The sequence below is a fragment of the Plectropomus leopardus genome, chromosome 19, assembly GCF_026936395.1.
Source record: "Plectropomus leopardus strain MGB_pleo_1.0 chromosome 19, ASM2693639v1, whole genome shotgun sequence".
In the NCBI taxonomy this organism is placed as follows: Eukaryota; Metazoa; Chordata; class Actinopteri; order Perciformes; family Serranidae; genus Plectropomus; species Plectropomus leopardus.
This window is the reverse complement of record NC_142194.1, coordinates 2421027-2434191: the sequence shown is the minus strand read 5'-3', so window position 1 is coordinate 2434191 and position 13165 is coordinate 2421027. Positions and strand designations below refer to the sequence as shown.

Below are 13165 nucleotides of genomic sequence, written 5' to 3'. Positions count from 1 at the left end.
ATTTTAAATTATTATTTTGTTTGGGTTTTAATGTTTTTCTTTTTCTTTTTTTAAATTGCAGATCTTATTTATTTATTTATTTATTTATTTTAATTTCAGAGTTTTGGCATGGATCCGTATGTATTTGTATGTCGTTTGTCTGTGGTGTTTGTCTTTCGTATGGCTCTTTTGCAGTGTTTTCGTTTCGTTTTTGCTACCTGACTGAATTTCTAAATATGCTCGAGTCACGTATGAAATCTCTGAAAAAAAAACAAAACTACAAAAAGCAAAAGCAAAAAAAAAACAAACTCCAGTAGTTGGCGGTAATGCAACAATGATGGAGCCAACCGGCAATGAAGAAGAAACAACAGGAAGTAGCTGAGCTCGAGCTGCGGGCTAACCGGTTCGTGGTGACAAAGTTGAGGAGCTAAATTTGGACAAATGGAGGATCATAATTATTTTTTAACAGAAGAAAAAGCGCGGGAGCGCGAACCGTCGCCGGCGACGAAGCAGAAACACGAAGAAGCGAAACGGAACCGGGACAGAAAACGGCAGAAAACCCGAGTAAACATCGGAGTGGCCTTTCACAAATGGAAATCTCTGATGAGGGAAAAGTGTTTCCAGACTGACGCAGAACTTGCCTGTTTTCTGCTGGAAAGGTAAAAATAAAGTAAAAATACTACTTTTCACAGTAGGGATAATGAGTGTGTACACTTCTGTGTACTGGCACACACACCAGTGAGACCTGTGAGGACAGAAGACACGGAGCTGCAATCAGAGACACGACTGAGAAATAAATATTACTGCACACAGAAATTCCTGCATGCACAGTTATTTTAATGATTTAACCAGTTTGGTCCCATTGAGATTAAGGACCTCTTTTTCTGGGGAGACCTGGTCGAGACAGTCCACCGTGAGAACACAACGCTGCAGACAGACAAAGAGGGAGACAAAATACAAGTCACAGACGCTAAAATAAGCATTAAAAGAGAACTATGTGAGTCCTGAGGGATTTCTCCGGGGCTCATTTGTAAGCATGTAACGATTCACTCAACTCACGATGCGATACAGTTCACAATACTGGGTTCATAACACGATTTTCTCACTTTTTTTTAAATACAAAATGAGATTACAGAAAAAATACGACTTAAAAATATTCTATTCAAAGTATAATGTTCAATTTATGTATGGTTCCATGTATCCCTTCATAGTACTCAAATTTGTAATTTATATTTGTAATATATATTTTTGATAAAAGTACAGGCGTCACCCAGAAATTTATAATTGTGATATATTGTAAGACTATTGAAATCGAGAAATATTTATAACTTGATCAGTTTACATTGCTTATTTTTGTCAATAGGAAGCTGGATAACTCATCTTCAAGGATTTATGGAGAAGGGGTGAGATTAAATAAGTGCATCCTTCTCCCCACTCCTTTTCGGACATGTAAACCATATTATGTAAATTGTGTTTGAGAATCTTTTGTGTGCTTGTTTTTTTTAAAAAAAAAAATGTATTTAGCTGTATTTTTATTATTGTATCATTTCTCTTTACATTTACAAATAAAACCAAAGAAAGAAACAAATTAAAGAATCCCTTTTTATTCCTCAGGTAGGATGTAAATGCAAAACACAAACTATGAAATTTCTGGACATTCACAGTGTCCCCTGCTGTTCAAAAACCTCTTTGAGGACAGAGGGGGCTGCTGTGGAAAGGTTTGCTTTAGCTCAAAGGGGAAAGCAGAGAGGGCAAGTTTGAGGAACTAAGTTGGTGATTTCTCACTCGTTTTTTTTGGCCGTGCAGTCGTCATTAAGGAGTAACGTGTGTAGGCGGGGCTGACCGGTGATCCTCGCCATGATGCCGGCTCTCGTGCTGCATCATGTCAGTTGTACTATTTGTGTAGTTCAACATCCTCTTGCAAAATTTGCAGACTGTTTTTTTCTGTAATCTTCTGGCCTTTTTTTCTGACTTGAGGAAGCTCAAATGCCGCCATACTCCCAGTTTGAAACTGGAGGGTGCATCTTCTATGTCAATATCGCCTGTCCTGGAGCCCTCGTTTGTCTTATTTATATTGGTGAGTTGTCTCCAGTCTTGGACATGACGTAGGACATTGAACACGGAGCGACGTGGCACGTCGAGCAGTCAAAGTGAAAAGTAGATTATACCCTCTGCTGTTCAAAAAAAGTATTGCGGTTTTTAATTTCACCGATTTGAATCTCACATATTTTGTATCGATGTTTAACTGCCTCGCGATGCATCGTTACATCTCTAGTCTTTTGTACAACCAGGCAGGCTAAAGACAACCACATCCTACCAAGTCTGCTTCTTTCATTTTAGATTTAAAAACATTTAATGACACTGTCCTGAGACAGCGATGAGTACTGTCTGGGTTATTTGTTTAAAAAAATGACTGCTAAATCTACCTTCTACCTTGTGTGCATGTACAAAATATCACCATAGTCCAGAACAGGTAAGAAAGTTGCAGCAACCTGATGCCTTTTTTTACATTGAAATAAAAACACAGCTTGTTGCAAAAATAAAAACCTAGTTTTAGCCTCAGCTTTTTCACCAGTGCACCACGTGAGATTTAAAATGAAGGGAGTCATCAATCAAAATACAGAGGTGTTTGTAAGAGTTAATACCTCTGTCTCTTCCCATCCACAGCGAGCACAACAGGTACGTTCTGCGAGCGAGTCTTTGAGTTGGTGAACGACATTAGCCTAGTCTAGAGCCCGACCGATTTATCGATCAACCGATCAAAAAACTTTTTTTACAGACAATATAATGCAGAAAACAATGCTCAACACATACAGTAATGATGTTTATTTTATTTTTATTGATTCTTTTTTTTTGTTTGTGTGTAACGTTCAATAAGTAAACTGTTAAAATAAAAGTTGTTCAGACTCTCGCTTAGTCTTAACTGCACTTAGAAGAGGTTTCAGCTCATGCAGTGTATTTTGAAACTTGTATTTTGAAATGTGTTTTGCGCACAGTGAATACAGTTTTATGCTTGTGTCAGAGAAAAAGTCATAATTTTACTAACATTAGGCAAATATTCTCCATGCTGTTATCTCTTCGTGCCAAAAATCGTGCCTGTAGTTGTAGTTGTTGAGCTGTTCTTGATTTATTTTGGTGTGTTTGTCCAGAGGAGCCTCCAACACCAGAGGATGTAACAGAACATGTAAACGCGTATGTTGCTGTGTCATTTAGCGCTTATTATCCTCATCTTGATGGTTTTTTGCAGCTACAGGAGGAGTATCGCAACACAGACTCCCGTGAAGAGAAAACCTTGTCAAGTCACAGCTCCAGCGTCCAGCATCGGAGCTTCTGGTGGGACCGAAAGGTCGGTGAAGTCATCACACTGAAATAATTGTGCTGTCCTTATATATGTTTTGGGTTGGGTATCTGGTGCCAAATTGTACTTTAAAATTGGCATATCGACCATAAAAATATGAATGTCGTTTGGAATATAACAAATTCCAACAGAAAACTTTGTTTACATGCTTTTACCAAATGCACAGTTTTTAATAATTCATTTTATCGACAATCAAACTAAAACACAGAAACAGATAATCTGCAAAATGCCAAATATCGGCCCCGATAATCTGACGACCCCTTATTGAAATTGACCCGTTGAATTCTGTTTAATTGCAGTTTCAGGCTGTTCAAGAGAAACGGTAAAATATACAGCGTGTACGCCCTGAAGTCCGATAAAGCCGACGGATTCCTCTCTGAGTGGAAGGCGAAGATCGTGAAGACAATCATCAAAGGTGAAGGAGGCACGCCTCAGCGGACGAGCCTTCAAACGGACGACACCAGAAGACTCAGTTCAGTGACCCCCACACCTGCAGCTGCTGCGTCAGAGCTGTTACAGAGACCTGGAGGGCCAGATCCAGGTGAGGGACTCACGTGCTTCTTTTTATTGTAGAGTAATAACTATTCTGCTACTCTCATTAATATAGTGATTCATATACAGGAGATCCAATATCATTGGTGCTAAGTTAAAATGTTATATCATATACATCATATACAGTATATATATATAATATATATATATATATATATATATATATATATATATATATATATATATATATATATATATATATAATTTTATTTATTTATTTATTTATTTATTTATTTTTTAAAATGTGTACTTGTAATTTCTGTGCTTTTGAAGGATATCAAGCCAATTTGTTACGGCCATATAATGATCAGTATTACAGAAAGGATAAATGTCTAATTTTGAATGTGTTTTTTTCATTTTTTTATCATGTCATTCCATATACAACACATGTATATCTCACAGTTGTCCATAATGTCCTCCTGCAGATTACCAGCAGCTGTTGATGATGACTGACGTTCCTCCTGAGAGGAGCCTAAGCCTGGACCAGGAGAACCCAGAGCCCCTTCACATAAAAGAAGCTCAGGAGAACCAAGAACTGTTTCACATAAAAGAGGAACAGGAGAACCAAGAACTGTTTCACATAAAAGAGGAACAGGAGGACCCAGAGCTCATTTACATAAAAGAGGAAGAGGAGGACACTGATATCACCAGGTTCACTGCTGTTATTGTGAAGAGTGAAGATGAAGAAGAGAAACCTCAGTCCTCAGAGCTTCGTCAAATCCAAACGGGGGACAGCAGAGAGGCAGAGCCTCCAATCATCAGCTCCGATACGCAGATAAAAACAGAAACTGATGCACGGGACTGCAGAGACCCCGAACCAGCCAGGAACCTAGATCCACATCGTCATTCACAACCAAATACTGATGATGGAAAGGCCTCAGACTCTTCTGAGACTGAAGACAGTGACAACGGTTGGCAAGAACCCATGTCAGATTCTGGGCCTGAAACTGAAGACGGTGCCAGCGGTTGGATGGAGACCAGGACAGCTGAGTCTGCTGTAAATGCTCTGAAATATAAGGACGCCCCTGTAAGTGATGAGGGATGTAACGCTGACAAAATGTCCTTCAGCTTCTTTAAAAGCAGTAAACGTTTTCACTACAAGGGGTTTCTGCAGAAACACATGATCTGTCATTTTGGAAAACTGTCCTCCAGAAGTTTGGTTAGGAAGAAAAAAGATTCACAGATGAGAGCTCACACAGGAGAGAGACCATTTGATTGTGATGTTTGTGGGAAAAGATTTCAAAAAAAAGAAAATCTGAAGGCACACATCACACTTCACACAGGAGAGAAACCATTTGGTTGTGATGTTTGTGGGAAAATATTTAAAACATACCGGGTTTGCAAGTCACACAGGAGAATCCACACAGGAGAGAAACCATTTTGTTGTGATGTTTGTGGGAAAAGATTTGTGCTACAAGGAAATCTGATGGGACACGTGAGAATTCACACAGGAGAGAAACCATTTGAATGTCATGTTTGTGGGAAAAGATTTAAAACACGCTGGGTTTGCAAGTCACACAGGAGAGTCCACACAGGAGAGAAACCATTTGAATGCCATGTTTGTGGAAAAAGATTTCAAAAAAAGGAAAATCTGAAGACGCACGTGACGCTTCACACAGGAGAGAAACCATTTGGTTGTGATGTGTGTGGGAAAAGATTTGCGCTACAAGGAAATCTGAACAAACATACGAGAATCCACACAGGAGAGAAACCATCTGAATGTCATGTTTGTGGGAAAAGATTTACACGGGAGAAAACTTTGAAGGAGCACATGAGAATCCACACAGGAGAGAAAATGTTTCAGTGCAGTCTTCGTGGGAGGTGGGTTGGACTGCAGCATCATTGCCGGTCACACATGCGAATCCACACAGGAGAAAAGCCATTTGAATGTGACTTTTGTGGGAAAAGATTTAGACTTAAAGCTAGCTGCAGGGCCCACATGCGAATCCACACAGGAGAGAAACCATATGGATGTGCTGTTTGTGGCAAACGATTTGCAGCGCAAAGAGGTCTGAAGTGTCACATGAAAGTCCACACAAGATAGAAATTGTTCTTTTTATAAAAACATTTTTGTGAAATATTAAAAGCTGTTTCTCACCAACACGATGTGAAAAACACGGAGCGGAAATATAGAAAATTGACGTGCAAAATTTAAAAAGATTTGAAACCAGGTCCAGTGTAAACCATGTGCGTTGCTGGTTCCCATTTTCATTCCGATGTGAACCACACAATTCATTCACTCTCCGAAACTCAGTCCGCCATCACTTTTCTTGTGCTAATTTCAGATGCTTTTCACAGGTATTTAACCCTTTGAACCCTGAGCAGATTGGTTTGATTTCTTTCAAAAACAAGTGGAAAAAGGCAATTAGCAATTTGGCAAGAAATGTTCCACAAACTGTAAGAAATTAGTAGATTTACAATTTAAATACAAAAAAAACTATGGAAAAATGTCAAAACTATTCATTTTTATTAGTAATTATAAATTAAAAATGATTTTACAGAATTATTATAATTTCAAGTATCATTCCAGTAAATTTCTTGTTTATTTTCCTCTTCTTTTTGTGCTAATTTTCAGGTAATTTTCTTGTGCTTTTCACTCATTTCTTGCAAATATTTTAGTCCTTTCATTTTAAGTTGTTTATTGCCTTCTTCCCATGTTTTTTTTAAGAATTTTAAAAAAAATTCCAAAGGGTTAAACGTAAGACCTTTATTTGATGCTTGCTGTGATGTCTTTTCTGTGACAAACATGTAACGTTATCGGTGCATATCAGCACATTATATCATCATTTCCCAGCTGCTGGGCCATCTCAAGCCTTTTTTTGTCTTTAATTTGGTTTTTGAGGTAGTTGTTTGGTGTCTGTTGCTCAATATTAGATGTCGGGAGACCAAACTGATGAGACGTTCCCATATTTTTTAGCGAGCTGGCTGTGACCTGGAGGTATAACCTCACATGGAAATAAAGGATTTCATTGGTCAAACGTACTGTTCAGAGGGATAGACTGAGATCTGACTGAATATTTTTTCCCTTGCACAAATGCTCCACAGAGGTATGCAAGCGTTCAAAATGATCCACTAAATCAGTTTTTATACATTTCTGTGCAATTTTTATTGGCTTTTATTTATTTTTCTTCTTTTGTGTATATATAAAGAGAGAGAGAGAGTCAGTGCAGGAAAGTGGGTTTAGTTAGTAACCACTTTTTTCCTTATGAATGTTTTTTTTTTCAAAAATTAGGCCTATTAAAAGTTGTAAGATGAAAATTTATATCATGACCAATGTTATCCTGCCTAATGTATAATATTAGACCAAATAAATGAATTTTTACATTTTTTTTTAAAGTTTATGTTTTAAATAACGCTCTGGTGTCAATACATTAAAAAAACGAAACGAAAAAAACACCCCCAAAAATCAACCGGAAATGACGGATGGATGACGTAGTAGAAAGCGCGCCAAAATCCGCCGGCGCGACGTAAGCAAGCTGCGACAGAGACTGTTAATGGCGGCGATCACATCGAAGGAAACAACAAACATTTTGTCGCGGAAAAGTCTTCTGTCGTCGTTTTTTCTGCGCCTGAAAGCTGGAAATACCGAGACTGTCGGTGAAACGGCGACTGGAAGCGGCCGCCGATGAAATATCGGCGATGTTTGAGAGAATAATCGCAGATTAGCAGCAGGAAATATCGTCTGAGAGAAAAGTAGCGACAACACAACCTGCTGGATGCTGTTTGAAACACCAAACTTCAGCCGCGAACCACAGGTTTGTTCACGTTTTTATCATTTTTCTATCATTGTGTGTGTTTATGTCTCGTGTCAGGCGCATTTTTAAGCTAACCTTTGTTGAAACCGGAGCGAACTGTCGGTATTTCCTTAAAAAACACGGAAAACAGGAAATAAGCAACTTAAAAAAGAGTTCAAATTAACAAGAAAGTTAAAAGAAGTTACAGGAATATTACAAAAACAAAATTTAAAAAAAATATAATATAAAATAATAAATCTAAATAAAAAACTGATAATTAAATTATTGTAAATATTTTTCATGGTATCTTTCTTTTTTGTTTCTTTCAAAAACAACAAAAAACGACCTATACTTTTACAAGAACAAACAAATAAATAAAGAAAAAAAGACCTGGAAAATGGAGTTAAAATGTAATGTAAAAAATGAATAGAAAAAACAATTATTCTAATAAAATCACATTATAATAATTATTCTTCTCGGTAATCGTTCTTAGTTATTTGATAGCTTTTTTTGTGATTCTCTTTCTGTCTCTCTTTATACAGCACATTTTCACTTAATTACTTTTACTTAATAAAAAAATGGCAGGACGTTTATGGGATGTTTTTTTGAGAAATTAAATCAGTTTGCTTAATGTTTCACATGCTTGTGAAAGGCATCTGAATGCAGCACAAGAAAACTGGTGTCAGTCAGGTTTTAAAGGGTTATTAGCAGATTAACATTTTGTAACATTTAATCTGAAACCCTTTTTCCTTGTTTGTTGTTGTGCTTTGGATTTTCTATTTGGTGACATTTTGGTGCATTTCTCTTGGTGATTTGTGTTGCTTAGATTGCATCCAACTACTTTAATATAACGTTAGCGAGATAACTTGAACTCTCTCAGTCCATGTGCAACATGTTTTTGGCTGTTTTTTTTTTTTTAACATAGTACACAATAACGTTTGTTGGACGTGTCGTATTTTGACTTCACCGTGACGTTTTCTGTCATTTTTGACATGCAATTTATGGTGTTTTTGGACGTTTTGCAACTATGCTGTGGCGTGTTTTGGCAAGCTCTTTTATGCAGTTTTCAGGTTTTACACCTTTTTGGGGACACGTCATATTTTTGCCATACTATAGCCTTTCTTTTGGGTCATTTTTCGACATTATATATTATGATGTTTTGGGCCATTTTTGTAACATTCTACGCCATTGTGTGTCTCAACGCGCTATTTGACGCAGTTTTCAGCTGTTTTTGTGACATGTCATTTTTGACATTTTTCGCATACTGCAGTATGGCATTTTCGGTCATTATGTTTTTGGACGTTTTTTTCCACATTCTATGCTATGACGAGTCTCAACGTGTTATTCTATGTGGTTTTAGTAGCTGTTTTGATATTTGGACATTTTGTGACATATTATGCTATGGCAGCGTTTCCCATTAATAACAAAGAGCAAAAATGCCATACTATAGCCTTGCTTTTTGGTCATTTTTTCAAGATGCCATATTATGGTCTTTTTGGCCGTTTCCTCAACTTTCTATGCTATGGTGTGTCTCGGCACGCTGTTTAATGCGGTTTTCAACTATTTTCAGTTATTTTTGGGGCATGTCATTTTTTGACATTTTTGCCATACTATAGCCTTGCTTTCTGGGTCATTTTTTCGACATGCCATATTATGGTGTTTTTGCCCATTTTTGCAACTTTCTATGCTATGGCGCGTGTAAGCATGCTATTTAAATCTGTTTTAATCAGTTTTCAGTTGTTTTTGGGACATGTCATTTTTTGACATTTTTGCCATACTATAGCCTTGCCTTTTGGGTCATTTCTTCAACATGCCATATTTTCTTTTTTTGGGCCGTTTTTGCAACTTTCTATGCTATGGCATGTCTCAGTGTGCTATTTAAAGCTGTTTTAATCAGTTTTCATTCGTTTTTGGGACATGTCATTTTTTGACATTTTTGCCATACTATAGCCTTGCTTTCTGGGTGATTTTTTTCGACATGCCATATTTTGGGTTTTTTTCACTTTTTGTAACATTCTGTGTCATGATGTTTGTAGGCACGCTATGTCATGCAGTTTTCAATGTATTTGAGCTGTTTTTGGGACATGTCATTGTTATAATTTTTACCATATTATAGCCTTGCTTTTTGAGTAATATTTTTCGACATGCCATATTATTGTACTTCTGGACGTATTTATAACATTCTATGCCATCGTGTGTCTCAGCACGCTATTTGATGCAGTTTTCAGCTGTTTTTGGGACATGTCATTTTTGACTTTTTTTGGACGATTTTTCCACATTCTATGCTATGACGAGTCTCAACATCTTATTTAATGTGGTTTTCAGCTGTTTTTGATATTTTGACATTTTGTGACATATAATGCTATGGCAGCGTTTCCCATTAATAACAAAGAGCAAAAATGACCTGAAATAGCACAGAATCGTCATAGTCTTCAATGTCATCAAAAACGACTCAATCTGCAGATTAGAATCACAGTATTTTTATTGTCATTGTAGAGATTAATACAACAGGATTCTTTTGCTGCTGATCAGAGCTCAGTAGAACAAAAAAGTGCATAGGATAAAAATAAATAGAAAAAAGAATAAATCCTTTAAAACATATCAACCTATATATTCATACACCCAACCAGTCACACATATATACACAGTACCATCATGTACACAGTACTCCCCACAACGTATGAGGAAAAGAAGTAGTGTTTCTGGAGAATGTTCTGTGTGTTTAGTGCAGTGTTCAGGGTGGTGACGGCTTTGGGATAGAAACTGTTGTAAGTCTGTTTGTGCGCGCTTTGATTGCTGTTACACTTTCAGGAGCGGAGGAGGTCAAACAGGCGACGAGCAGAGAGAGACGTGTCTCTGAGGAAGCAGGATGTCTTCTGTCGGCAGCGAGAGGTGCAGATGTCATCCAGGGCAGGCAGGTGAGTGTTATTTTCTGGGCTCGTTCTATGCCATGGCGTTTGTCGGCTTGCTGTTTTATGTGGTTGTCAGCTGTTTTTGAGACGTTTTCACATACTCTGTTATGATACTTTCGGTCATTTTTTCGACATGCCATATTATGGTTTTTTTGCCCATTTTTGCAACTTTGTATGCTATGGCGCGTGTAAGCATGCTATTCAAATCGGTTTTAATCAGTTTTCAGTTGTTTTTGGGAAATGTCATTTTTTGACAGTTTTGCCATACTATAGCCTTGCTTTCTGGGTAATTTTGTCGACATGCCATATTTTGGTCTTTTTCACCGTTTTTGCAACTTTCTATGCTATGGCGTGTGTAAGCACACTATTTCAAGCTGTTTTAAGCAGTTTTAAGTTGTTTTTGGGAAATGTCATTTTTTGACATTCTTGCCATGCCTTGCTTTCTGGGTAATTTTGTCGACATGCCATATTATGGTGTTTTTGTCCATTTTTGCAACTTTCTATGCTATGGCGTGTGTTAGCGTGCTATTTAAAGCTGTTTTAATCAGTTTTCAGTTGTTTTTGGGAAATGTCATTTTTTGACAGTTTTGCCATACTATAGCCTTGCATTCTGGGTAATTTTGTCGACATGCCATATTATGGTGTTTTTGCCCATTTTTGCAACTTTCTATGCTATGGCGTGTGTTAGCGTGCTATTTAAAGCTGTTTTAATCAGTTTTCAGTTGTTTTTGGGAAATGTCATTTTTTGACAGTTTTGCCATACTATAGCCTTGCCTTTTGGGTCATTTCTTCGACATGCCATATTTTGGTCTTTTTCACCGTTTTTGCAACTTTCTATGCTATGGCGCGTGTAAGCGCGCTATTTAAAGCTGTTTTAATCAGTTTTCAGTTGTTTTTGGGAAATGTCATTTTTTGACATTTTTGCCATACTATAGCCTTGCTTTCTGGGTAATTTTGTCGACATGCCATATTATGGTGTTTTTGCCCATTTTTGCAACTTTCTATGCTATGGCGTGTGTTAGCGTGCTATTTAAAGCTGTTTTAATCAGTTTTCAGTTGTTTTTGGGATGTGTCATTTTATGACAGTTTTGCCATACTATAGCCTTGCTTTCTGGGTAATTTTGTCGACATGCCATATTTTGGTCTTTTTCACCGTTTTTGCAACTTTCTATGCTATGGCGTGTGTAAGCACACTATTTCAAGCTGTTTTAAGCAGTTTTAAGTTGTTTTTGGGAAATGTCATTTTTTGACATTCTTGCCATACTATAGCCATGCTTTCGGGGTGATTTTTTTCGATATGCCATATTTTGGTCTTTTTGGCCGTTTTTGCAACTTTGTATGCTATGGCGTGTGTTAGCGTGCTATTTAAAGCTGTTTTAATCAGTTTTCAGTTGTTTTTGGGAAATGTCATTTTTTGACATTTTTACCTTACTATAGCCTTGCCTTTTGGGTCATTTCTTCGACATGCCATATTTTGGTCTTTTTCACCGTTTTTGCAACTTTCTATGCTATGGCGTGTGTTAGCGTGCTATTTAAAGCTGTTTTAAGCAGTTTTCAGTTGTTTTTGGGACATGTCATTTTTTGACAGTTTTGCCATACTATAGCCTTGCTTTCTGGGTCATTTCTTCGACATGCCATATTATGGTGTTTTTGCCCATTTTTGCAACTTTCTATGCTATGGCGTGTGTAAACACACTATTTAAAGCTGTTTTAAGCAGTTTTCAGTTGTTTTTGGGACATGTCATTTTTTGACAGTTTTGCCATACTATAGCCTTGCTTTCTGGGTAATTTTGTCGACATGCCATATTATGGTGTTTTTGGCCATTTTTGCAACTTTCTGTGCTATGGCGTGTCTCAGCGTGCTATTTAAAGCTGTTTTAATCAGTTTTCAGTTGTTTTTGGGAAATGTCATTTTTTGACATTTTTACCTTACTATAGCCTTGCCTTTTGGGTCATTTCTTCGACATGCCATATTTTGGTCTTTTTCACCGTTTTTGCAACTTTCTATGCTATAGCGTGTGTTAGCGTGCTATTTAAAGCTGTTTTAATCAGTTTTCAGTTGTTTTTGGGACATGTCATTTTTTGACAGTTTTGCCATACTATAGCCTTGCTTTCTGGGTCATTTTGTCAACATGCCATATTATGGTGTTTTTGGCCATTTTTGCAACTTTCTATGCTATGGCGTGTGTTAGCGTGCTATTTAAATCTGTTTTAAGCAGTTTTCAGTTGTTTTTGGGACATGTCATTTTTTGACATTTTTGCCATACTATAGCCTTGCTTTCTGGGTCATTTTGTCGACATGCCATATCATGGTGTTTTTGGCCATTTTTGCAACTTTCTATGCTATGGCACGCGTAAACACACTATTTAAAGCTGTTTTAAGCAGTTTTCAGTTGTTTTTGGGACATGTCATTTTTTGACATTCTTGCCATACTATAGCCTTGCCTTTTGGGTCATTTCTTCGACATGCCATATTTTGGTCTTTTTCACCGTTTTTGCAACTTTCTGTGCTATGGCGTGTTTTAGCGTGCTATTTAAATCTGTTTTAATCAGTTTTCAGTTGTTTTTGGGACGTGTCATTTTTTGACATTTTTGCCTTACTATAGCCTTGCTTTCTGGGTAATTTTGTC

General features: G+C 37.2%; 1 protein-coding gene across 1 annotated transcript; it reads left to right on the top strand.

Moving 5' to 3' along the window:
- Nucleotides 1–96: 96 nt before the first annotated feature.
- Nucleotides 97–6700, top strand: LOC121958994 (uncharacterized). The gene is made up of 4 exons (XM_088069596.1): nt 97–638; nt 3227–3325; nt 3637–3878; nt 4315–6700. Exons 1-4 carry the CDS (start codon nt 421–423, stop codon nt 5931–5933), a joined length of 2178 nt encoding a protein of 725 aa, XP_087925722.1. The 5' UTR covers nt 97–420; the 3' UTR covers nt 5934–6700.
- The last annotated feature ends 6465 nt before the right edge of the window (nt 6701–13165 follow it).

Coding starts and splice junctions, on each gene's coding strand:
- LOC121958994 (XM_088069596.1), top strand. CDS start 421: ATGGAGGATCATAATTATTTTTTAACAGAAGAAAAAGCGCGGGAGCGC. Junction 639..3,226: donor GCCTGTTTTCTGCTGGAAAG/GTAAAAATAAAG, acceptor GGTTTTTTGCAG/CTACAGGAGGAGTATCGCAA. Junction 3,879..4,314: donor ACCTGGAGGGCCAGATCCAG/GTGAGGGACTCA, acceptor GTCCTCCTGCAG/ATTACCAGCAGCTGTTGATG.